The 27,268-nt window shown below is 41.8% G+C and overlaps 1 protein-coding gene across 1 annotated transcript in view; it reads left to right on the top strand.

The window, feature by feature from the left end:
- Sgip1 (SH3GL interacting endocytic adaptor 1) overlaps nucleotides 1-17,760 on the top strand; it is a 114,345-nt gene extending 96,585 nt beyond the window's left edge. Inside the window, exons 23-29 of the mRNA XM_042055302.1 lie at nucleotides 3,300-3,411; nucleotides 7,654-7,809; nucleotides 9,886-10,018; nucleotides 11,570-11,772; nucleotides 12,259-12,323; nucleotides 15,994-16,158; nucleotides 17,653-17,760. Coding sequence (XP_041911236.1) covers nucleotides 3,300-3,411; nucleotides 7,654-7,809; nucleotides 9,886-10,018; nucleotides 11,570-11,772; nucleotides 12,259-12,323; nucleotides 15,994-16,158; nucleotides 17,653-17,675 — 857 coding nt within the window. The 3' untranslated portion in view covers nucleotides 17,676-17,760. The remainder of the gene's footprint in view (nucleotides 1-3,299; nucleotides 3,412-7,653; nucleotides 7,810-9,885; nucleotides 10,019-11,569; nucleotides 11,773-12,258; nucleotides 12,324-15,993; nucleotides 16,159-17,652) is intronic.
- Nucleotides 17,761-27,268: the final 9,508 nt, after the last annotated feature.

Below are 27,268 nucleotides of genomic sequence, written 5' to 3'. Positions count from 1 at the left end.
ACACACACACACACACACGATTCAGATGAGTTTCCTCCTACACCTTATTATCTTCCTCATTAAATTATGCACTACACTATAGCTAGCGTGTTCTAAATGTGGAACCTTCCCTATATCAGATAGCTCATGGGTCTCTCATTTTCTAGGGAACTGTTCTGATCTCAGTTCCAGAAAACCCCAAACCTCAAGAAATCAATACTTCTACTTTAGATTATATAAATATTGTATATATGCGCATTTCTCGAGATTTTCATATATATTCTCAAAAGAGAGTATCTGTTTTCACATATAAAATTTCCCAAAATATTTGTATAAAGTGCTTCCTCATACCAACCTTTTAAAGCATTTGTTGACTTACTCTATTTGGATGTAAACTTTCTGTTTTATTACCCCACCAAACTCCCAAGTTCCAGTCACGTGGAAACCATGACCTTGTCGTCATGGTAAAACAGCCTAGCCCCTCTCCACGCTGACCCGCTTGTTGCCATCAGCTGGGGAAACCACTGTCCTCCAGGATCACTCCCTAAATGTCTGAGCTAACGAGGACACAGAGGAATTGAGCAACACTGTTATCAAATTGTTTCTTTTGTTCACTATTTCATTTTTCACAAATGTGTGTAAATATCGCCTTTCTTGGACCTAGCAGTGGGTGATGGCAAGGTTGGTATAACCTTGGTTCTGTTTGAGAAAGTGTGGAGCTGCACAAAAGTGACTCATTCCTAATTCCCTTCTTTAGAAGCCAGCAACCCCATGGTTTAAGATATGCACACTCCAATTGACCTCAATTGGGTTGGTTTTTTTTTGCCCAATATGGCCCCCTAATTACCCACTAAGGAAACAAAATAATATAGTCCTCAGGACCTAAATTTTTAATTCACACGTTCTTCAGTATCAATCTTAAAATTCTTCGTTATCAACTAGGCAAGACTGAGCAAGTTGTAGAATATTTTTTGATATTTGATATTTTTATTTTTTTTTTTCTTTTTTTTTTTTTTGGTTTTTCGAGACAGGGTTTCTCTGCAGCTTTCTTAGAGCCTGTCCTGGAACTAGCTCTTGTAGACCAGGTTTATTTTTAATTATTCTTTGACTATGAGTCCTGTGTCGATTGGTTACTGTTACTGTGACCAAATGTTTAAGGTATTCACCTTAGGGGCTGGAGAGATGGCTCAGTGGTTAAGAGCACAAGCTGCTTCTTCCAGAGGACCCAGGTTTAATTCCTAGCTCCCACGTGGCAGCTCACAAATGTCTAAAACTCCAGCTTCAGGGGATGAAACACCCTCACACAGACATGCATACCTGCAGGCAAAACACCAATACACATGAAATAAAAATAAATAAATTTTTTTAAAAAGATATTCAACTTAAAAGGAAGAAAAGTTTATTTGGAGTCATCACAGGTCCTTAGCCCTGTGCTCTAGGTTATGGTGGTAGAGTAAATATATCATGTCAGAAATGTATATGTAATAGAGGAGACATGTCCCCTCATGGAGACCAGAGAGCAAAGAGTTATACAGGAAAGGGTTGAAGACTCCATATCTCCTTCAAGAGAGTACTGCCTAAGTCCTAAATTCCTTCCATGTGATCCCCATATCCTAGATATTCCACCACCTCCTAGCAGTGCTGCAGACTGGAAGTCATGCGAGTAACACATAGGTGCTCTGCTAAATGAATATAATGCTTATTACATAGGGCACACACTAATGGTGAGTCAATAATGATGACAATGATGACAGAGGTCAGTGCTGGTGTGAATGGTAATGGTGGTGGTGATGTTGTTGAGTATGAGAACAGCAATAACTGCACAGGGAACAGAGACCATGTCTGACTCATCTTGAGCATCCTCAACATCTACACTAGGGCATGATACACGATACTAACAAAGAGATGTTAAATTGATGACCTACACGGGTTGGAGAGAGGGCTCAGTGGTTAAGCACACCGGCTGCTCTCCCAGAGGTCCTGGGTTCAATCCCAGCCATCACATGGTGACTCACAACCATCTGTAATAGAATCTGATGCCCTCTTCTGACATACATGTCAGGTGTACATGCAGAGCACTCATATATAAAATATAAATAAAATTTTAAAAGATTGACGGCCTATTACCTACCAAGTGCAAGATAGTAAGAACTGAGTTAAGATAGGTGGGGTAGTGTAATGAACTAGAACGAGCAGGAAAGAGTATGTTGTGGAGGAAGACATATAAAGGATGGGGTACCCCAATGCGTGTAACGTATGTCAGAAGAGAAGAGGAATAAACATCTTTGTTTGGTAGAAAGGTGACGCAGCAAGCATGGGACATAGATACCATGTTCGGTACCAAGCCTAGAAACTAAGAACCAAAGCAGCAAACTAAACTCTATGCTTTCGAAGTTCTATGTTGCAGCATCTCTTTGTAGTTGTCTTTCTTGTAGACAAACCACGCAGTGTGATAATAAGAAATACAGGCTTTACAGAAGAGCAAATCTAGATGTGGATTCTTGTCTCACTGCTTCAATAAATGTATCATTTTGGATACGGCCCTTCAAACTTTGGCTTCGTCTTCTGTGAAACCTGATTCTCCCTGCCTATCCCGCAGGCTGAGGGGAAGGAAGTAGGGTGAAGCACCTCTTGGAAGGCATGCCTTGCCTCTGCTGGCACACAGTAGGTGTGCAATGAACATAGAGATACTGATCGATGTGATCGAGTGAGCAGCGCATTCTTCTCAGTGCCAAGTCAACATGGGTAGCTTTGGTAGCATTTGCTTTAGGCAAGGAGCTTGACCTTGTTGCATCAGAGTGCAACTGGGCTTTTAAAAATGGAAATAACTCAGAAAAGGGCTGTGAGCTAGGTAACACCACATGACTCATCTCTTCCAAATGAAGGAATGCAGGTTTTCAGGCTGAATACTTGATTGGGTGGAAGGCTCTAGCAGGGTAGGGGGGAAGGGGGAGACGGGGGGGGGGGGGAGCGGGAGTAGGAAACTTCTTTCCTTTAACCACCTGCTGCACAAGCACAAACTGTCATGCAAATGCTGCCTCATGCTTTCTGCAGGGTGTGTAGAAACCCCTATGGCTTCGTTCTTTGCTTGGATTTTTCTCCCATAGCCAAGTAGCTGAATCGATGTCAAGTGTGTTTGTCTATAAACCGGCCAAATATTTCCTTTTAAATACTTGTGCTTGTGTTGATCACACAGCTATTGTGTGATCATGGTTTTTTGGTAAAAGACCCTGCCCCCAGTTCTTAAGCGAGCTCTAGTTCAATGTGGCCGTGCCTTTTACATAAGTCACAAATAAATGGAAGCATTCCATCTCCTACAGGTTCTTCCAGGGGACCAAGTCCTCTCACTATGGGGGCACAGGACACCCTCCCAGTTGCTGCAGCATTCACAGAAACCGTCAACGCCTACTTCAAAGGAGCAGACCCGAGCAAGTAAGCCCGGGTGGGATAAGGACCCCTATCCTCTTGAAAACCTATCCTGTCTAGTGGGTGGGGGTGGGGGGTACACTCTAAACATAACCATCCTACCTGCTAAGAAAGAGTTCTGTGGATCAGATCCATAAATTCTAGAAATTCTCTGAAATCACTTTAAAGACACGAACCACATCCTATGTATGCATTTTCCCCCACAGAGAGATATACAGCTTTCCACACTCAGTAACAAAAGGAATCCTGACTCCGAACCACTGACAGGAACTATTATTAATCCACCCAGCACACCGAACACCCGCATCACACTACTGCCAAGTGTATCCACTGATGTAATTCTAGGCCGGCGTTCCAGCAATAAACAGAAGGAAATCTAAGTGAGGGGTGGACTGCTGTTAGTTCTGTTTTCACTGGCAAGAATGGGGCTTAGAAAATCTTACAATGTAGACTGAGAGGAATGAGAAGTGACAGATACGCTTACAGACTGCATTGCAGATCTTATTCAGCAGTGAGAGTTCAATATGATTGGAGCAACACACTTTAGGTGGCAATTCTCATGACAAAGTTTGAGTCCTTTATCCCCTTCGGAAACCCTGTTTCAAAAAGTCTAGCTCTACTAACGCTGTTCTGGAAAACCAACAGAGTTAGTAGCTCCAGCCCAAAGCATCCTGCCCAGTCACCGGGTCTTTCATTCTTCCTTGCTGTCATGGCTCGCTCAACAACAGCCAGCCTTTATTCTAGTCTCATAGTAATACAGAGAAACAAATACTGAGCCTGGGGTTGGTCCAGAGAGGCAAGACATGAGAGAAAGAGAAGAAATGGGGAGAGAGGCTTGTATGGAACACATAAACACTGTCAGCTGAAGCTGATGAACTTTATTACATACATGTTAGTCCTGTAGACTTGCTAGAACAAAGAATGTGTACAACTGCCTGTTATGTGAGTTAGAAGAACCGCCCACCACTGGCTGATCAATGTCTTGAACACTGAGGCTGATAAGAACTGAGAAAAACAGCCGGGCGGTGGTGGCGCACGCCTTTAATCCCAGCACTCGGGAGGCAGAGGCAGGCGGATCTCTGTGAGTTCGAGACCAGCCTGGTCTACAAGAGCTAGTTCCAGGACAGGCTCCAAAGCCGCAGAGAAACCCTGTCTCGAAAAACCAAAAAAAAAAAAAAGAACTGAGAAAAACAGAAGCATATGTACTTAAAAAAAATTAGTAGGGATGTGGAGAGAACACACACACTATGGTGGAAATCAGGGGAGAATCAGGCGCTGGGTCCTATTCTGCTTGCTCGCTCTCTCTCTCTCTCTCTCTCTCTCTCTCTCTCTCTCTCTCTCTCTCTCTCTCTCTCTCTCTCCCTCCCTCTCTCTGTTTTCTCCCATGCACCTGAGCAGTTTGTCCCCTCACTTTGGTTCCTCAGCAAATTTATCAAACAGAACTTCTCATCCAGTCTGTAGAAAGCAGCACTCCTCCCCTTCCACCCTTGCCAACCTCCCTACCTGGCTTCCTCCTTCCCCATAGCCCTCTCTCACACCTCATACATGCTTTTTTTCCCTGTTGTCCGTTGTCTGTCTTTCCCCGTCCACTGACACGGAAGCTCCAACAGCTGGATTTTGATCCTTTCTCCATCGCGGTGTCTTCGGCACCAGAGCAAGGCTCAAGGTGCTCAAGGGGTAGTTGCTAAAGGACTCCAGCCGACTCCCTCATCTGAGTTCTACAGAACGTTACTCCACACTGACCATTGTACTAGACATGAGGTGCACAGGCAAAGACATCTGGGATGGGAAATAACACTTGTGTGTGGAAATCACCCAAAGTCTGATGGAAGAGATGAAAATAGGATGTAGTGGAAGATAATAAGTCCTTAATATTTTGACCACACAGTTTCCTTTAAAAGGGGGGGAGGGGGTAAGGAGGCCAAGTGATGAGGAAAGGAAAGAAAGGGTCATCTGAACTGAGTGGTGTAATGGGGGGAAGATTTTTCATAGTACATAATCCCAAGTGGGTTGATTAATTAAGCAGCCCAAGCTCCTGCACTCAGAGCAGGCTCACAGAAAGGCCGTGTGCTCAGTGCCCACAGAGCAGTATGGTCACGTGGGAGGAATGCTCTTCTGGTGCCCTCCACCTGTTCAGATTCACACAGCTCCTGGCGAGAACTGGCTGCTGATTCTGTAGCCCAGCTAGAGAAGCCATGGCTGCCTGAGGCAAAGGGAGGGCCCAATTTGTAAGTCACAGGCTTCTTGATGTGGAAGTGTCTTCCTTCTTTACAAATGCTTCATTTGCGAGGATTTACATGGCTCTGAGCTTTATTCAGAAATTGATTTTTAATTCCATTTCACATTACTATAAGTTTTCAAAGGCCAGGTTCACATGCCACACTGACATTCACATCAAATGCTGAGAGGAACAGTCACTAAGGTCAAAAACATATTCCTTGAGAAAGAAAACCACATCCAACAAACATGGAATTTAGTAATCTATAAGTACAATAATTTTAAATTTTCATTTTGTGAGTATGGGGACTATTAGATAAGCTCCTTCCACTGTCTCTTCAGCGCCCTCTACTGACAAACTTTACCTGGTGCTGTAAGCAAAGGGAATATATATATATTCTCCGAGAGAGTGGGTTGGAATTGAAAGCTTGGAAATGGAGTTTATGCTGAAACTGATGCTGTGGTTCTGTATTTTGTTTGGACCCAATCCTGAAACAACTTTGCAAAAGAACAAAGTTGGGAGCTATGGTACAGCCACTTTTGCTAAACCTGGTCATCTGAGCCCCATCTCCCAGGAACCCATGTGGTGAGAGGACAGAACCAACTCCTGAAAGTTGTCCTCAACCACCACATGCTTAGGGGCTCCATGCTCCATAGTTTGATCACTCGGGTTCAGACACACACACACACACACACACACACACTAATTGATTAATTAAACTTTTTAAAAGATCTTAAGATCCTTAGACAGTCTTTAAAGTCAAGTTAAAATGAGACCTCACTGCTGACCAAATAAAGTTAAGATGGATTCTGCTCAGTGCTGATGAGGCTGTGGAAATGCTGAGAGATTCACAGTTGGGGAGAAAAGAAGAAAGGAAAAAGAGAGGGGAGGAAGGAGGAAAAGACAGAATAAGGAGGGGGAAGGAGGGAGGGAGAGAGAGAGAGAGAGAGAGGGGGGGGGGGGGGAGGGAGAGGAGTCATGGCAGAGAAAAAACAAAGACAGGTGGGCTGTTTCATTAAAAGAAAAAGGTGCTGGGAGGAGGTGGCGCACGCCTTTAAGCCCAGCACTCAGCTTGCAGAGGCAGGTGTATCTCTGTGAGCTCAAGGCCAGCCTGGTCTACAGAGCTCGTGCCAGGACAGGCTCCAAAGCTACACAGAGAAACCCTGCCTCAAAAAACAAACAAACAAGCAAGCAAACAAAAGGTGAAAGATATCCCCAACATGTGACCCAGTAATCATACTTAGCAAGAAAGAATTAGAGCCACACCCACTCAAAGACCTATCTGCGTACATTGATCACGTCTTTGTAACAGATGACTGCTGGAAAGGACTCTCATATGCCTTAGTGGCTGAATTGGTTTATTCTTTCAGAAAATGATATATCCATTCCTCAAACTAGAGCTAAACGGACTAGTGATGCATGGAACTACAGGGACAAATCTGAAGATAATTCTTCCGGGGAACAAAGTCTGAGCCCGCCCCCGAACACACACCAGTTAGATTATATTATAGAAAGGGCAACACAATGCAGAGTGATAGACGCACATAGCTGGTACCTAGGTACCTAGTAAACACTCTTGCCTCCAAGATGGATGACCTGACTGAGCTCCATCCCTAGGCCCCACATGGTGGAAGGAGAGAACCCACTCCCCCAAATGCATGCACATGCACCCACACACCACCAGTAACATTTTAGGACAGTTTTCTCTTTATGATTTTTCTTTAGTAGAGGGGTATTTGTTACTCACCAAAACAGATAGTCCAAATGATAAATTCAAATTTCTAGTTCTTGAAGTTTCCACCCATTGTAGAAACATATATTTCCTTATAACTAAAGCTCTTTAAAAAACGAAAACAGTTCTCAAATTCTCAGGTGAGCTAGAAATGACTTGGTGGTTGGGAATTGTAGCTGTTTCATCTTTAACTCCAGGTGTTATACGTTGTCACTCGGGCCTCTTCTATTCCTCCACTGCCAACATCCTGCACACTCATCCTGTCTCTTCTCTTTCCTCTCATGTGTTGGTGTTCTAGATGCATTGTCAAGATTACGGGAGAGATGGTCTTGTCCTTCCCTGCCGGCATCACCAGACACTTTGCCAACAACCCATCCCCAGCTGCTCTGACTTTTCGGGTGATAAATTCCAGCAGGTTAGAGCACGTCCTGCCGAACCCCCAACTTCTCTGCTGGTAAATATGATTCTGCATACAATTTTAAAGAGATGATTAGCTTAGTACCCTGTGTCTGCATAAGAAGAATTCCATTGCTGATTCCCCACAGTGCAGATGTGCACATAGATTTGACACCCAGACAGCGGTTTTGTGTGCTAGTTGTCAAGTTTTCTGTGTGTGGTACTGTGTGTGAATATGTAATTTTGTATGCATTTGTGTGTTTTAGTGACCAACTTCTAAAGGGGTTAAAGAGGCAGTGAAGGAAAGTCCGTATTGGGGACAACATAGACATGCCTGTTTCACTTGTTATAATAAACAGTAAAGAAGAACAGTAAGTGATGAGCCCAATAATAGAAAAACTTCTTATTGTATGAACACTGTTTTAAGTGAAATAATTCAGGAACTGTGGGCTATTCTTCCATGTAAATTTGCAAACCTTTTCAGTGAAGCCCACAATTTTACTATAATGGTCATTGTTGGCACAGCTCACACCAGGGAAGGTCATGTGGATTTGTTCCCGTAAATGCCCACTTTCTCATTTCAAATCTGAAATGATGTCTGTATTAGGCATGTATATGCATGTGTTGCTGGCTTACGGTGGGGGTGACAAAAGGAGTTGTTCTTGGCTGCTTCTGTTCCATCACAAAGTGTGGGTATTCTGTCTAGAGGTCTCTCTCTAAAGTGCCCACACTCTTCCTTTTCAGCACATTTCCTTGAGTTAGTCCCAACACCATGTCCCCAGACTGTCGCAGTAACAATTGTTTCCCTCCCTGGCTCCAATCTGGCCCAGCTCCAGTACGTGTTTACAGCCACTGACCTTGATGAGATTGCTCTTTGCTCACAACTGACCAGTGCCATCCCATGACACATGTCCCAGAATCTCAACTTGTTGCCGTTGGTTGTGAGCATTTATCCAAATCTATGTGTCTGTTCTCCTCATTAATTCCTACCTATCAAAAATGAGTGAAGTCCTGCCCCACATCAGGGCTTGGCATCTGTAATACTACCCCTCTTGTAATACTACCCTCCCCTTCTTGTAACTTCCCCATCTTGTAATACTACCCTCCCCTTCTTCCTATGGCTCTCAGCTCCTCTGTCTCCCCGTCCACCCCCTGCCCTCTCCAGCCTCACTGACCATCCCCAACGTCAAATATGTCCCAGTGTCATTCTCCTGGAAACTTGCCATCCTTTCCATTAAAATTTTTCGATCTATTTGTTTGTTCATTTGCCACCCTGTCCCGATGAGATAGCACCATCCAGAGGGTGTGCCACCCGGCTGGCTCTTCATCATGAATGAAGAAGCAGCTGCAATGTAGATCAGGCGAGTGGTCTTTAAACAGACTGCTGACACTAGCTATAAGGATGCTAAGCTTTTTAGAGAGACAAGACTCTGCTGTCCTACTCTAAGAAACTGTGACTACCATCATAAACCCCAAGGCCATCCTGTTTGGGAATTGAGGTTTGTATTTAGATGCTCTTAGATGCTGACAAAGGAGCGTGGTTGTGGAGGCTACATCCTTTTCAGTTAGTGAAGCCAAATCTTTTTGAAAATTTTTGTTTTGTTTAATTTTCATTTCCGAATAAGCTCTCTCACTGTGTACCTGAGGCTGGCTTTGAACTTGTGATCCTCCTGGCCTTGGCCTACTTAAAGCTAGGATTACGAGTGTGCACCTCTGAGTCTTTTAACTAGTTAATTTCTAAAAGTTATTACAAGTCAGTTCAAAGGAAAATCTATTTACTCCCCCTTAATTGCATTGGCTGATTAGGTAGAAGTGAGAGAATGTAGGGGGAGCTACCACGTATGGATCAGGAACTAGTTATCACTTCAAAGCACCCAGATGTTATTCGGCTGGGTTAGTAGACAGGAGCTCATGGGACTGTTTGGCAGCAGAGCAGAGCCTCCTTGTGGGAACTGGGAGGCTTACAGGACACCACACCATTCACTGTGTTAAAACCACCCTGGGGATGCTCTCAAGAGTTCGGATTGTCAAAGGAGATGGAGAAATCAGAGAGCATCTTCTAAAATGCTTCTTGTACAGAAGATGGTGTCAATGAGATGCTACTTAGTCATTGATTTTCTTTCAATCTTCATAGTGATAATACACAAAATGATGCCAATACCAAGGAATTCTGGGTAAACATGCCAAATCTGATGACTCACCTAAAGAAAGTCTCTGAACAAAAACCCCAGGCTACATATTATAATGTGGACATGCTCAAATATCAGGTAAGTCTATGGTATGATCAGAGTTTTCCTGTTTCACATTACAATCTTATATTCTAAAAGGCCTACTATTTTATAAAAGCAACATTTTTTAATATTTCGTGCTGTAGTTATAAAAACCTTAAGCCTTAAAGAACCATGTGGGGACTAGTGAGAATATTAATCAAATACCCATAAATACAAAGTGGGGTGTTTTAGTTTTAAATTATAGAAACATGCCCCCCTAAAAATGAACTTGAAAACACACATACACACTTAATCAAGATTGTGTTAGAGCTGGAAAAATATGTCAGAGGTTAAAAGCTGTCGAAAGCACTTATTGCTCTTGCAGAAGACATGGCTTCATTTCCCAGTCCCCACGTTGCGGCCCGCAACTCCATGGTGGCCCGTAAGTCCAGTTCCAGGGGACCCGAGGCCATCTTTTGGCATCTGATAGCTCCTGCATGCATGTGGTGTACATAAATACACACAAGCACACACATATATACATACAAATAATAAATAAATCTATTTTAAATATGATAGATTATTAATAAGTTAGATCAGCATAATCATGGTCAGATCACAAGTGTTCTAAGACTTTAAATTTGAAGTGATTGGGTATAAATGACCTGGATTTTTTTTTCTACTGCGACAGCTTCATGAAATAGCTCTAATGAAAGCTTTGCTAGTAAATAATTCAGTGATGGACCCACAGGGTCCAAGCCCTAGCCAGAGAGCTATTAGTAACTGGCAGTGCTGAGGGAGTAAGGGTGTGAATTCTGCACTTCAGACCAGGAGCTCAAACAGCTAGCACCATCTTAAGAGAAGACCTTGTTTCTTAATCACAGCCAAACCTGACCCTTTCTTCTCCTAGCTCGTTCACTACTGACTCTAACCAGACTGCAGACACTGTCATTCTTCCAAGCAGAGGATTCAGGTCCTGATGTTGACAAACCTCAAAGGAATAAGGACAGTGTCCAACATTGTCTGCCTGATTGGTTCGTCGTAAAGTGCAAACATGACATGCATATTAATAGTTAACCTGTTCAGGGGTCACTTTCTAGCTATAAGCTAGGCACCGTACTGTTTCTCCTCGAACCTTCCTGACAACCTAGGAGTCACGCTGTTTGTTATAATTCCCATTTAGCAGGTAGGAAAGTAGCCAAGGTTGAATGAGGTTAATCCTAACTTGTCTAAGACCAATCAGTTTGTTAAGTGGCAGGACTAGAACTCACACCCAAGAGTGTCCAGTCTCCTGGCCTCAGCCTTTAACAAATATGCTGCCTCACCTCCCTAAGGACAGAAAATGCACTGTGAACTCTGAGGTGCTATAGGGATTTCCACAGCTGACCTTGTAGATGTGATTGCAACCTTAATAGTCTCCTCATGGACACAGCATTCCCACCCGGAGCCTGAACTTCAGCAGTTTACCCTGGAACCCTGTAAACAGCACAAATAATAGTACAGCATGCGGGTTTATAGGCCCGGTCCAGTGGGAGCCAATCACAGTCTCTGGTTTGGTTTGATTGACAGTTGAAACTCACGCCTTCTCTCTCCTGTCCTTTGGGTAAGGTGTCTGCCCAGGGCATTCAGTCCACACCTCTGAACTTGGCAGTGAACTGGCGATGTGAGCCTGCGAGTACTGACCTGCGCATAGATTATAAATACAACACGGACGCCATGACCACCGCAGTAGCCCTTAACAACGTGCAGTTCCTGGTCCCCATAGACGGAGGAGTGACCAAGCTCCAGGCTGTGCTTCCTCCAGCCGTCTGGTAAAAACAAAAATAAAAAAAACTTCCTCCCTCTCTGCTCCTTAAAAGGGCTTCTTCTGCTTAAGGGACTGAAGAGTTTTAGCACCATTGTTTTTACCTGGGAAGGGACCTCAGCAAATCTGGAGGGGGAGGGCGGGGGCAGGAGTTAGGGGATCAGTCTTTCCACTGGCAACAGCAAAATAATACTTACTTAAAAATAATGTGAGCTAACCAGTGACTACAATGGAAATTGCCTAAGCTAGGTGATTAACAAATACTTCATATCTGTTTTCTGGGTAGATGTGTTCTAAATGCTGTATCACTCTCTATTTTTTCTCACATTTCTGTGGCTGGTTAGATAAGGGGAAGGAAGAACATTTATGTATATAGGGGTATATATGAGGTTAGGAAGAGTACACATATCGAGGCCCATTTTATTTTAATTAACACTATCTGGAAATGTCGCATCTCCTTGGTATGTAAAAAAGGCATTTGTTTTATTTTCAGGAATGCTGAGCAACAAAGAATATTATGGAAAATTCCTGATATCTCTCAGAAGTCAGAAAATGGAGGTAATGTAATCACAGGCTTAAATCTGAGATAACCTACAGGTGTCGGCCAACTATGAACCCAAATCCTTGCAGTCCCAGAAACAAGCAGAACGTTTGTTTAGTTATTAACATCCATGAAGGCAAGTGGCTTTTAGTGAACCTTCCTTCCTCTTTGGTGTCCCACCAAGACCTCACCTGACATAGGCTGTCCTTGTGGCAGAGAAGAGCCCTTCGGGAGACATGTGTCTACCCTGTGTCAGAGTCCATGTAGATGTCCTTTTTCCTCTCATGTTAGTCACGAGCTAAAAAGGATGGAGCCATCCTTGGGGCATGTCGCAAATTTTAAAGTACCATTCTACTGACCTATTTCAACCTGTCATTCATTGTAGGCAGATACTGCTTGTTCGTTTACCTGCTACTCAGACACAGATAATCACACAAAACTATATTGTAGTTTGTATATGTATCACTATTTTATATATATATGTATATATATACACACATTATATATACATATATATGTGTATATATATATATATATATAACAACACTGTTTAGCCAAAAGTTCAAGTTTCTTATTAACTAAGTCTTACATCTTAAATCAACCCATTTCTACTAATCTATGCATGTCCATGATGCTGTGGCCTACCAGTAAGGTGTTCCAGCATCTCCTTTGGCAGCTACATGGTGTCTCCTTGACTCCTCCTACTCTCTATATATATCTCTGTTTGGATTTCCTGCCTGGTTTTACTCTGCTAAGCCATTAGTCAAAATAGCTTCTTTATTAACCAGTGGTAATAAAATAGCATACAGAGGGGAATCCTTCATCATCTCCCCTTTTCTGTCTAATTCAAAAGGAAGGTTTTAACTTTAACATAGTAAAATTACACATAACAAAATAGGTATCAAGCAAGAATTACAGTTACAATATTTAGTCATCTATCCTATCTTTGTGAATCTAAAGTTTTATACCTAATTTATCTTTTATCATAACTAAGGAAAACTATAATTATAATTATCTAATCTTCAACTCTATCAAAGACCCCAAAAACTTGTAAAATTACCTAAGCAGGATTTGCATTGTAAGCAACTTCCAAAACTCTAGAATTGACAGAGACATATTGCTGCCTGCATAGTCACCCAAAGTTCTTCTGTAACATTGGGGCATCCATCTTCAGCCTACAGGCCCATAGTATCTGGCAAACTTTTCCATGAAGCAGGAAATTTGAAGATCTGTTATGCCTTGTAATGGCTAAGTTCATCAGTTGCTTTCTTCTGTATCCTGCAGAATGTCTGGCAGTTTCTTCTGTGAAGCAGGAACCCTGAAGGACCATCCCATCTTTTGGAATGTTTATCAGTCACTTTTCTATGGGTCTTGCATGTCCAGTTCATACAAAATACCATCAAACAGTCCAGGCAAGAGCAGTTTCTTGCCCAAATGGCTAGCCTTGTCACATTGAAGGCAAATTCCATAAGGAGTTTATTTAATGCCCATCAATCTCTCTGAAGTAATTGGTGCTGCCAGAAGCAGACTTGTCTCACTGTTGAGAAAAGTCTAAGTTCTTAAAACATTTTAAATTCCATATTATGTATATCTTTGAAAGATTTGAAGAATACCTATCCATCTGAAATATATCTCTGTACATCTAGAAAACCTAACTAATATGAATGAAATTTAATTACTATAGATGACTATCTATTAATCTGTATTTCTTAATATATATTACATTTTAAATGAGCTGGATAAGCATAATACCTTAAAGAAGAGTAGAAATATACATATACACAGTATAACAAAATCAACCTTAAATGTGTATCAATAGACCAGAATCCATACCAATGTAAAGTATTCATCTCAATATCATATCTCCCCCTTTTTTAAAGAAAGACATTGACTGTGACCAACCCCCTTTAAATGAAAATAACCATTCATAAACAGTTATTTTAGGAATTTGGGAGTTGATCTCTTCAAACTGCTTCCTGCTGTTTGTTGGGTGAAGTGTTTTTAGGGGTTCATGGAGACCTTTCAAGGGATCTTGTTCCATCAAAACCACATTAGCCTGGAAGGAATCCACAGTTCTCATCTTCTGTGGAATCAAAAGCAGAACCTCTTTTCCAAAATAACATATCCTTAGACTCAAATTTTGTAGTCAAGATACCTTTATGTTGGTTTATCTTAGCATCCCCTTGAATCAAATGTCTCTCTGCAGTCAAAAAATTCAAAGAAAACACAATAATATGTATCACCCAGACTCTCTGTGTAATTTTTATCTTTACGTGGCTTATTTTTCTTTACTCCTTTAATCATTGACTGTCTGTACTTTTTCATATCACTTTTACTATCTCTTTAAAGACTTTGCTTTCTTTTTATAACTAAACTCTTTTTCCTCTCTCTCCCAAGCCTACATACATTTTTTAAACACACTAAGACCTATTTAGAGGTCTATTTCAGTCTGAATCTGTCTTTATTGCATATTTGTAATCATTTTCTGACTAGGAGTGCTTTTTTAAAAAATGCTAAGTGAGTGTGGCTAGGACCAACTCCACAGCCCTGCCTGTTTGTTCTGCCCAGTCCAACATAGCTGAGGCATGTTCACTGCCAGCTCCGTGAGCTATGCACATCACCCTAACTCCAGGGACACAGCAGGTATATGCTGCCATTAAGTAATTTGTAACACGCTTCTCACAAACCCCATTTAAGTGCAGAACCTCCCGAAAGAGGCAGAATTCGTTCTGCCAGCATGTACCAAGAAGCCATCTCTTAAAGTAAAGCCATGCAATTTTTTGCCATTAACAGAGTCAGGAAGTTTTTTTTTTTTAAGGAACTGTGCCTCTGCTTGCCGCCAGCAAACAGAATCTATTTGGGAAAAAAATGCAGCTACCAAGAAGCTATTCTTAACTCTGTTCTTTTGTGTCTAGAATCCCTTCCCAAGCTCTCTTCAGTTTTCATGTGGATGTAGTGGCTCATGCTGGTGCCATTTGTAATTGGAGACTGCTCTTTCATTTCCCAGCCACTCAGCCCCAAAATAATCACTTAGAAACTATATTAATTATAATATTGCTCGGCCAATAGCTTAGGCTTCTTATTGGCTAGCTCTTATGTCTTGAATTAACCCATTTCTATTAATCTGTGTGTCACCGTAAGGCTGTAAGATTTTCCAGTATCTCTCTAGATAGATAGATAGATAGATAGATAGATAGATAGATAGATAGATAGATGATAGATAGATAGATAGATAGATGATAGATAGATAGATAGATAGATAGATAGATAGATAGATAGATAGATGATAGATAGATAGATAGATGATAGATAGATAGATAGATAGATAGATAGATAGATAGATAGATGTATGCGTGTGTGTGTGTGTGTGTGCGTGTGCGTGTGCGTGTGCGTGTGTGTGTGTGTGTGTTCAGATTTCCCACCTGGCTTTACTCTGCTAAGCCATTGACCAAAATAGCTTCCTTATTAACCAGTGGTAATAAAAAATAATTCACAGCATACAGAGGGGAACCCCACATCAACTTATAAAACCCAAGGATGCTTTTACTCACCATCATTTTGTAACTGAAGAATATACTGCTTTCTAGGCTGTCCAGTTTTGCACAGTTGATTTCAAATGCAATTTCAAAGTTAGGTGCAAAGTGGCACTGCCCATCTCTGTCTTGCAATAATGCTCTTCTTCTAAAGGCGTAGGTTCTCTACTGGCAAGATTTCAGCTATCCGAAGGCCCAAGCAAACCTTCCCCGTTGGTTGTGCAGTTCACGAGTGAAGGAAGCACACTGTCTGGCTGTGACATCGAGCTTGTTGGGGCAGGGTACCGGTTTTCACTCATCAAAAAGAGGTTTGCAGCAGGTAAATGGGTAGCTTTGGTTTCCTTGGCAGAAATTGTGCTGCTACCCCTCCTCAAGCAGCAACCAAGTGTCATTTCTCATCTCCTGCTCCCTCATTCCTATCTCTACCTCCCATTAGAAAGCAGACTGACATTTGAATGAAGTACAGATGAACTGGCAATCCAAGTGGGAAGGCTCTGGCTGGGTATGCTGGGTTCGGGTCTTATGTTGGACTGAGCTGTCATCCCCTGTGATTGATCTGTATATTAAAGTCAGTGGGATAAGTCCTGCAGCTGTGTTGTCAACAAGATTGACACACGTGGGTTTGACTCTCTCTCCTACCTGAAAATGTATCTTTTTTTAAACAGGAGAAAGAGCATAAAAATGTGTGACATACCTAAAGCATGGCAGCATTAGATTCCTTGGAAGGTTTTTGTTCAACATCTGGACTTTCTGAATTTTAGAATTGTCTGGCTAAGCTGAGGTCTTGGAATATCTGTTTTTTGACTTTAAAAGCAACCTTTAATGTATCTGTGGCCAGATGGCTCAGTGCTTAAAGGCACTTGCCACACAAGCTTGGCGACCTGGATTAGGTCCCAAAAATCCCCTTAGAGGCGGAAGGACAAAACCAACTTGGAGCAGCTGTCCTCTGAGCTCCACACACATGGTACCTCATGCACTCGTACATACACACACATCATTTATACACACACAATAATTTGTGTTGGTTTGGAGCTGGTGAGCTGGATCAATGGACAAAGGTACTTGCTATAAAGCCTGATAACCTGAATTTGACTCCTTGGAATCAGACGATAAAAGAAAAAAAGCAACTCCTACAAGTTGTCTCGAACTCGCACACACCTGCCAAAGGACAAATGTTCACATATATACTCTCACTCTCTCCAAGAGAAGAGAGAGAGGGAGAGGATAAAAGGAGGAGGAGAAGGAGAAAGAAGAAGAAAGAAAGAAGAAAGAAGGAAGAAGAAGGAGAAAAGGAAAGGTCTAGTCTACAGACATAATCTGTCTGCCTAGAAATTGAGTGTGGCACAAACAATAGAGCTCTTATGGAGATGATTGCCCTTGTCAGCGGCTTGCTGGGGTAAAGCCAGAGCCATACACATATGAACCAAGCATGTTACCACTCCCGCTTTTTTCCCTCTGAGTCCTGGCTTTTACAGTTGCAATTATTAATTATATCAGATGCAATTATTAATTATATCCCTTTCACTCTCAAACGAGCTAAGTCAGAGATAAATATGAAGAACTTCCCATATTCAGGGACAAATTCCTGACCCACCTGGGCAGGATGCAGAATACTCAGCAAACTGTCTGTCCACAGAAGTAGAAGGGGTAATTATAGATGTGGGAAACTAAGAAACCTGAAAACCTCACCACTTTGTAGGAGTATAGAACCCCAAACACGCAATGTTTGGCTCCAAGGGGTTGGGCAGAAGGAAAAGGTCATCACGCCCTTGAGTTTGTGGATAATGTTTTGATCTGTGGTTTTGTTTTGCAGGAAAATACTTGGCAGATAACTAATAAAATCTCATGCAAGGACTTGGAAGACCCATGTCCTGGAGAACCGTTGTATGAGAGACGGGTTTTAATCTGGTTTGATGAAAACCAACCTATATCTATACTTGGGGTCCAGCAACTGGAAGGTCCTGGCTTTCAGCAGTGATTTCCCACACACAGTTCTATGATGATCAGTTCTACAGTATTTACTTCTAGGTGTAATATTGTTAATGGTTTTAAAATGTAATTATTGTATTTGTAAACTGTACCTTCATTCCAGTCAGGCACTTAGACACTTGAGTTTTAGTATTTTCCATTCCTGAAACGGATGTAATTTAAATTGTGGTATGTAAATTTAATAGTAGCACTGTTGAATGGCACAATGCTTACAGAGATAGAGTGCATTTTGTCAATATATAAAATTTAAATATAATGTTGATAGTTATCATAAAGGGGGTGCCACACATCAAGAACCTTAACTGGAACCAGAAAAAAAAATACTTACTTTTCTTTACTCCTCACTATGTTTTCCTCTAGTGCTAAAGAAAACTTCTAGCTTCAGTTTAGTGGGTTAAACTCAGAAACTATTTCAGAAAAAAAAATTCTAAAGTTACAGCATATTCGAAGAGAAGCATTAATTACCACTTTTTAAAAAGCTTTTTTTTCAAACTGCAAATTTCATAAAAATGCAAACTGTGTAAACAGGGCCTCTTATTTTTATAACTTGTGTAAAAAGGGGAAAGCAATTCATATTTAAAGTTTAAGTATATTAAATTCTATCCAAGAGTGCAGAGGATGTTGGAATTTTACCTGACCCCATGCCCCCGTCTCTGCAGTTTAGCAAATGTGGAGTTTGCTAAACCATCAGAATAAAGCCAACATAATTTTTAAAGTTTCAAGACTTTCTGTCACTGAACTAGTTAGTACTTTTGCACAATTGCTCAGAGCGGAGGGGCTTGTCTCTTCCAGCATCCAGGAGTACCCCGTTCCTTCTTTACTCACAAGAATCAAAACATTGAGAGTATGGGCCTTAGAGGGAAAAAAAAGTTGCCTCTTTTGACCCAAAAAGAGAGTTTTAAACTTATCATTTACATCTTTGGGGAAGGAAGAAATAAGCTTTATAAATGAAGTTCTATTAATCTTGTCCTATGAATATTTTGAATGATTTTAAGATTCATTGTATAAAACTATGAATCTTTGCTGTTCTTGGGGAATGGGAAGCACCGGGCAGTTGCCTTGAAGCTTGGTAAATGCCACAGTTCTGGGACTGGGGTGGGGGGTGTCCCCACAGGATGGATCGGAGTATTGTCCTGTGAGGTCTAAAGAATAAGTCTTCCAGGAAGCCGCAAGTTACTTCAACAGAGCAGTTCCTGTCCGAGGCTATCTTGCTAAATAACTGCATTTGAGTTGGGGTGTGTAGCGTTCACTGCTGAATTTCATTTTGTATTCACTCAAATTTGACAAAGATCTTCAGCTCCCTTCAATTCTAAAATTAGATTAAATTTTTTTAAGTCTTACTTCAACCATGAGATTTCAATTGGCAGCTGTTTCTGGCGAGCTTCGTAGATTAATCTATGTTCTCTTCAGTCAATGCTTGCTGCCAGAAGAATGGCCAGTCCGAGATGCTCTGTTTTACCTGGGAATAATTCAACTATTAAAAAAAAAAAAAAAAAAAAAAAAAAAAAAGGCTCTTCCCCAAAGCAGCCTGGCTTTGAAGGTTTGGTTTTTTGTTTTTTTTTTCTTTTTATTTTTTGAACAAACTAATTTGTTCACAATAAGTTTGGTTTTGAAATAAAAATAGAAAAATAAAATGTAAAACTTAAATCTTATGGAACATGGGGAAATGAAAATTTAAGCCAATGGAGGGTAAGGAGCAGGAAAATGAAACCTATCTACAATGTGATTATAAAATGTTTTTAAGTAGTCAATTCATGGAAAAACATTGAATATTAACAAGAAAGCATATTAAAAATGTGTAAATATTACTGTTTCTCATGTCTTTCTCTTTACACCTTATTTTACATCGCTTTAGAATGAATTGCTCCTTAAATACATGGTGTTTCTTCCCAAAGAATAATTTTATGAATATTATAAAAATATATTTAAAGATAGAGATTTGAATAGTCTCTAACATTATTCAAATGTTTCCAGGAATCAAATTCAAAACTATGAAGAAATCCTGTAATCCCTTAATTGACTTTGGCAAAATGGAATGGCAGTTGGTGATCTCAAAATTAAGGCTTGAATATTCAGAGCTTCAGTGGGGAATGGGTGGTTCCTTCCAGTTCAGGAATCTGGGTCAAGTAGCCTATGCCCACACCAGGGATGGACTGGTGTTCCGGCTGGTTTTAATCTTGCAGGCTTCCATCTCCTGTCAGAGCTGTATCTGCAGCATTGTGGGATAAGAATTCATGTTCTGAGATGGGGTCCTAATCAAGGCAAGGTTTCAGTTAACCGTATCCATGGAGTCAGGTTCCCTTCTATTCAAAGAAAGTGGGTTAGCGGGTAGCAGATGGTTTGCAGGACAGTGAGCTGAATTAAGAGCAAGTTCCGGTTAGCCACAGAGCTGTTTCCTAAAAGCTCTTGGTCTTAAGCTGGTAGGAAGTATAGAAGTTTTATTTTGGCCACTTGGAAAGTCTGTTTTCCTCTTCAAAGAAATCCCCTATTTTTATGAAATTTTAAAAAATTAATTCTTGTTTACATTGGTCTGAATTTTATCATAATTGGTCTTGTAATTCCCAATTTAAAACTCCGTGTGATACACCCACGGCTCAAATGACCATTCTCTGTGTGATATTTGGGACACAGTTTACCTCTAAAGGAAGACTGTCCATGAGCAGAGGGTTCTGAGTGACGGGAAGGCCAAAGGGAGACAGTAGTGCTTTTTGCTGTTCTGTAAACTTCTTCTCGCTCCCAGCATGCAAAGCGTGAGAGCCGTAGCTACGCACACTTCCACTTTGAAGTCTCCTTCTGGAGGGAGCAAACCTACCTTAGCTCTGTTGTCCACTGTGCGGGATCAGAGGAGTCCCTGCCCCCTTCTCACCTGTAGTGTGTGACGGGATCCGTAGGTCGCTTTCAAGCTTTTCTTAATAGAACTTTTATTTTTCTAATAAGATTATGTCTGAAATCCTAGAAAGCATAATGTTGCCAAGCATTGAGGGGCTCCCCTCCAGACATAGAGTCACGATACCTAAAGGACTCCAAAGTACCTTCCAACTCTAGGGACTGGCAGTTCCGCTTTACCCAGATAAACCACCTTTCAAGAAATAAGAATATGTGCATTCACAGTGGTTCATGGCCACGCAATAAAAATATCTGTGCAGCGAGATATTGCAGATAATGCTTCGTTCAACCTCTAAAAAAAAGGTAAAGATGCTTTTCAATCCTTCTTTTCCCAATGATGGTACTGAGGTTTAGCCTGATGAATTTCCCCAAAGTGACACCACAGGACCCAAAGAACCCCAGCTGTACAAGCAACAGAATGAGTACCTTGCTGTTTCATTTTGGTTAATTTGGGGGGAAATAATCGAGTTGGATGTCAAAATAAAAGGCACTGTGAAAAGTTTGCATTGAAAGGATTAAAGATGGGCCTGATAAGATGTTATTTTAAAAGAACTGATGTCTCTCAAAGGATGCTATGTGGGACCCCTTACTTCCAAACAGTAGTAGAGAAACGATTTAAATTGGGGCCCTGTCTCAGAACCTAGACAGACTACAAATGGATACCAGCAAGTCTTTATAAATCTCTAGGGATGGTACTTGGGGACATGTTTATTGATAAGCATCCAAAATCTTAGCAACATGACCCCGATAGATCTCCAGGGCCCTATTTACTGCTCACATAATAGCAGACTTAAATATTAATTTCAAAGGTAAATGACATTTTTTTCTAGTGTTTTCCCTCAATTCAGTCTAATAATAGCTACTAGGAACTCTGGAGCGCTGGCCTGGAAACTAACATTATTTCATAGACTCTTGGCTTTCTAAGCATACACGAGCCTCTTCCAAAAATAATTGTATCAATTTTTGCTATGTTTTGCCTTTTCTCAAAGTAATCACAGGTTGTCAATGAATGTTAAATGGTAGTAAAATATGCAAATATCCACTTGAGAGGTAGGGGTGTGTGTGTGTGTGTGTGTGTGTGCGTGTGTGTGTGTGTGTGTGTGTATGTGTTACAGCTTTCTTTTCCCCCAAAGAGGATGCATTTTACAAAATCACAGTCAGTGAAAATGTATACCATTTGTCATGTGATATTTTCTGTTTGGCAGCTTCTAAACACCAAAAACAAGATTTCTAGTAATATCAAAGTGGGCTCAGAGTACAGCTTAGAAACTTAATATATGAAGCACCCAGGATGTTCTCCCTAACCACGGAGTCAAATTGTTGGCATAAATAAACAGCTCAGGCCAAGTGACACCTGATGCTCGTCTCTACCATGCTCATGTATCTCTTGAGCTTTGTTGGACCTTCCTTACTCCTTTGGCTTTCTGCTTGTGTTGTGTTGGTTTTGTTTGTTCATTTGGCAAACGATGGAGAAAGCCATTCTCTCACCTATGAATTAAATACGGCTTCTCTCATGTTTTGTGTTAATCCATATAATCGTGAGAAGTGAGACAGGCATGCACCCTCTACAACTCCTTATGTTAAAAAAGAAACATACAAGCCGGGCGGTGGTGGCGCACGCCTTTAATCCCAGCACTCGGGAGGCAGAGGCAGGCGGATCTTTGTGAGTTCGAGACCAGCCTGGTCTACAAGAGCTAGCTCCAGGACAGGCTCTAAAGCTGCAGAGAAACCCTGTCTCGAAAAACCAAAATAAATAAATAAATAAATAAATAAATAAATAAATAAATAAATAAATAATTAAAAAAATAAAAAAGAAACATACAGAAAGCACTGAACTTTCTCGCCTATCACGGCTCGGGGACTGTGTTATCTTCAGCAAGGCAGAATTACATCGTTCGTAACCAACTGAAGTAAAGTTCCTTTGTGAAGGACTCAGGTTTGGGATCATCTGAGATGAGGAGTCAGGCTAGCCTTTCTGATTGACCCCAGGTTGAGTGGTCAGGCTAGCCTTTCTGATTGATCCCAGGTTGAGTGTGTGTTTTCTATCCTAAGCAGGCAGCGCTGCACACAAACAAGAGGCTTGTTGACATGTGCCTTGGGTATCATAATCTAGTCTTCAGATTTCACTTCTGATTTCCTCCCTTTATTCCTGGAGCACATTGCCTGTGCTAAATACATCTTTAGCCTCGTTAGAGAGAAGAGGTTTCGGCGCAAAGCCAATACAGACTAAAGTGACCCCTATTGCTGTTGTAAAGGAAAAGAAGTACAGCATTCATTAGTGTTTTCCAAAGCGTGTGGCTCACAAGCCCAAGCAAGCTTTCACTGCCTTGTGAAACCCGTGGTCCTTTGCCACAGTCGTCACGCTTCAGAGATGGGCAATAACTGTCACAGCCTTCACGGAACTTAGAATGTCGCTGAACTGGGAAGAGGGTGTTTGTATTTATAAGGATACCTTGAGGAACTTCAGGGAACTTTCCTTTTAATTCTAGTTCACAGCTCCACTGGAGGACATGAAGTCAAACAATATAAGAAGGAAGGGTAGGCTAAGCTTGTAGCTTTAAGGGAATTTTGGCCACTGGACATGAATTGTTATCTGTGCTCGCTAGTATCCTTCAGTGAATTTTAACTTTATTGTCTAAAGAACTCTTAACCCGACATGGAAATATTTTAAAATTTTTAAGACCTGAGTCTGTGATCAACACTTCAAGCCCCTATTTGTTGAAAAGATTCCAACTTCTTGAAGTAATTAACACTAGTGAAGAATCTTCAATTATATTTGACTAAACAGCTTCAAGAAACCAAATTGTGTTTGAGCGATACTGATAGTATTTTTACATGAATTTTGGAATTCTGTAAAACCACTTTGGTTAAGGCCAAAAGCAATTGAGTGTTGGGTTTTGTTTTGCCTTTTGCTTTTTTTGAAACTAATTATCATACATAAATTAGTTCCTTTATTTAAACTTGTTTGTATTAGACAGAAAAGACATTTACATTTTTTGAATGTAATCCAACCTTTTGTCCATTCAGATTCTGTGAATTATTAGCTCTCCTGCTTCATAGACTGAGTATACCATGCATATATTAGCACCATCTGACTCATTGAACTTCCATTAACTTATTGACATCGTTTCTGGCAAAATGAATGTTGAATGTCATTTATCCATCATCACCTTAAGCTATTTAAAATAATATACCAAATGACTCTCTCAGAAGATCCAAAACCTGGTATTTTTCTTAGGAGTCCCTAGGATGACAGTTCTTAAAGCTGCATTGATTCCAAGGATTGGTGTTTGATTACTGCTTTTTAAAATGAATATGCATAAAAGAGATTGGTGCCTCTCCCTCTCTCTCCCCGCTACCCATTCCCCTGCATCCTTCTCCCACCCCTCCCCACTCTGCCCCTTATCTCCGCTAGAGGGAAATTGATGCTGAGTGATTATTTTGGAAACCAGCAGGAGCTGCGGTGGTGACCCTCTAGTCTTACCTACCACAGAGCTACCCTGCATGCCAGGCAGGGATTCCTGCGGTGGTGACCCTTTAGTCTTATCTACCACAGAGCTGCCCTGCATGCCAGGCAGGGATTCCTAGGGCTGATTTCTGGCAGCTTGAACACTGGTGTGTTTCGAGTGAAAAAGATTCCTCATTAGCTTTTCACCTGTATAGGGTAAAGCCTGTCTGAAGCCAACGGTGTTTTACTCTTCCTTAACAATAAGAAACCAGGAAAGGCATTTCAGAGAATTCTTGCTGTGTTTCTATCTATAATGCAATCCATTCAGTCAGTGAAGAAGATACTTATCAATGTGTACTTTGCCCTGGTAGTGGCCTTTATTTCAAATTATCTGTGATCCATGTAGCAAAAGTACACTGACTCTCTTTATAATTCTGTACCGAGTATATCATCACGCAAAACATCTTGGACATAAAGTAGTTACAGAAGAAACTGTGCATTCAAATACTCAAAGTGTATTTTAAATTGAGTCGACAAGTCAGTGTCTCGTCTTTTCCCCTCCCTGTTCTTTCCACCCGTGTTCCCTGACCCTTACTGCCTAATCTGCAGTACAGCTTCAATGCTTCCTGTGTGCCCAAGCCAACGAAACAGCAGAGGCATGCTCCCTCCGAGGACAGCTGGGAGCTCTCTACTAGGCAAAGGTGGCAGGAATGTGGCTGGACAGATTGAAAATAATCATGTCACTCGCCTTATGAGTTAGTAAAAGTGTGGATATCACTTTTTGTAACTGGTGATTTTTATAAATGTTCTTTCCTTTATAATTCTTCCAGTCACCCAGCTCACAAAATCTTGAATATGCAATTACTCATCATAATGCATTACTGCAAATAGGGTTGCCATCTCAAAGTGAAGTTTAATGTAAGTTGTTATCAAAATGTGATTTTTTTTCCTGGAAAATAAATGAAAAATATGAAAATAAACTGACCTGTGAACCTTTTATTTCCTGTATCTTAAAATTTTGACTACATTTTTGGAAAACATAATTACATAATTAAGGGAGGGGTTGGTGAACCCACTGTCTGGCAAAGGCAAGGGCTTTCTAGTGGGAGGAACTCAGTTTCATGATTTGACTAGAGACCTGAGCAGCTTACATCATAGTTCTCGAGATCCTCACAAAAATAAAGTAGAATAACGGGGTCTCTACATCATGGGGTCTTTAAGCAGATTAAATGGGGTACTGGCTATTGATCACTGAACAGATCTACTGGTTAGTAGTATTCAAGAAGTAATTTCCTACTCTTTGTGAAAACGTGGATTGGGATGGCCTTGAGGGCTCCTTGAACACTAGGCTGAAATCTAACTACTCAGCTACCATCCTTGCTTCTGAGGACCAGGAGAACGTTTGTCAAGGACCCCGCTGTAAACTGTGCTGTGGGTGGCCTCTGGTCTCTTCATTCAATGAGTATCCTCTATGGCAGCGAGAATAGCAGGTGGGTCCCCGAGCCCAAACAGCCTGCACTCCAAACTTCCCAAGCTTCAGCAGTCTAGTTCTAAGCTTTAGTAGCTCATTGTCCACAGAGGAACTGAGGGAGCGCAGCCTGCTCCTGTAACAGCAGGGTTTAAAGACCCTATGCCCCCCTACACCCCGGGTGTGCCGATTAACATCAGTTTTTGGTTCGCTAATTCTGTAAAGAGAGAGCAGTCATTTCATGGCATAAAAGTGAGCCGCTGCACAGGATCTGTCAGCAGCTGGGAGAGGGGGGATGAGAAGTATCTTCATGTCTCGATCTTATATCTGGGAAATTTTTCGTATTTCCCACTGGCGCCCCTGACATCCGGGGATGCAGCTTCACAGTCAGATCGTGGCAATCCCACAAGGCGGGGCTGGCAAGGCTCCGGGAGACAGTGATAATGGGATGCCTGGCTCAAAGGCCCACCGAGCCGGGGAGGGGCGGCCTAGGCAGTGTTTGAGGAGGTCACCCTGGAGACGGCCTGGGCTCCCACGGGAACTGCAAGACCAAGCAGCAGCCCAGCTTCTGCAGCTCCACTGAGGACGTTCCCAGGTCCAGGGGGTCCGGCCTGCCACCCAGCGCACAGCAGGTCAGTGCAGGTGCTTGGGGGCAGAAGGTTCAGGAAAGGAGGCTGGGAAGGGAGCGGCTTACATAATGGCGATCTCTGCTCCCAGCTCCACAAAATCAGAAAAGGTGATCTCAAGTCTGGCTTCAAAGGGTGATGCTCAACTTATCTACCAAGCGCTGGTCCTCAGCGGTCTCCCCTACTCGCTGCATCTCTGATAGTTCTTAATTCCATCTGGGGTCTCTGTAGAGAGGGTGTGCCTGCCAGCAGAGTTGAGACTAGCTAATTCTCCGGAATTAGCAAGCGTGGGCGGCACCTAACTCACGTTAGGAGTGCAGTTCTTAGTTCTTCTGGAAGGGAAGAGTCAGTAGAGTCACGTTTTAAGCAAAGCAAATACAGCACTGGCTGTTCAAGGAGTGGGAGCCGCGCAGTGGGCTCGTCGTAGTGGAATTTAAAGTTTATGAATATTTATGAGATAGATGGCATATTCATGGAGTAAGGCAAACATTTTTTTCCTCTTTTCAAAATTACAGTAAACCGGATCTTTTTTTTTTTTTTTTAGAGAATTTCTTCCTATGATTCCTTTTTGTTTTTTGTTCGTTTGTTTTTCAAGACAGGATTTCTTTGTAACTTTGCTGCCTATCCTGGAACTCCCGCTGAAACCAGGTTGACTGACCTTGAACTCACAGAGACCCACCTGTCTCTTCCTCAGGAGTGTTAGGATTAAAGGTGTGTGCCACCACCACTCCGCACTTCTTTTTTGTTTTTGTTTTTGTTTTTCGAGACAGGGTTTCTCTGTGGCTTTGGAGCCTGTCCTGGAACTAGCTCTGGTAGACCAGGCTGGTCTCGAACTCACAGAGATCCGCCTGCCTCTGCCTCCCGAGTGCTGGGATTAAAGGCGTGCGCCACCGTCGCCCGGCCACTCCTCGCTTCTTATGATTTCTAGAAAAGCTCCCACAAAACAAGAAGGCCACGTCTTGTGTGTCTGCCTTCATTAGTACGCCCATGTATGAAGACACCGTGATGTTTT

This window comes from Arvicola amphibius, chromosome 6 (assembly GCF_903992535.2).
Source record: "Arvicola amphibius chromosome 6, mArvAmp1.2, whole genome shotgun sequence".
NCBI classification, from domain to species: domain Eukaryota; kingdom Metazoa; phylum Chordata; class Mammalia; order Rodentia; family Cricetidae; genus Arvicola; species Arvicola amphibius.
Note: the sequence above shows the minus strand (reverse complement) of the source record. Positions and strands in the feature narration are given on the sequence as shown.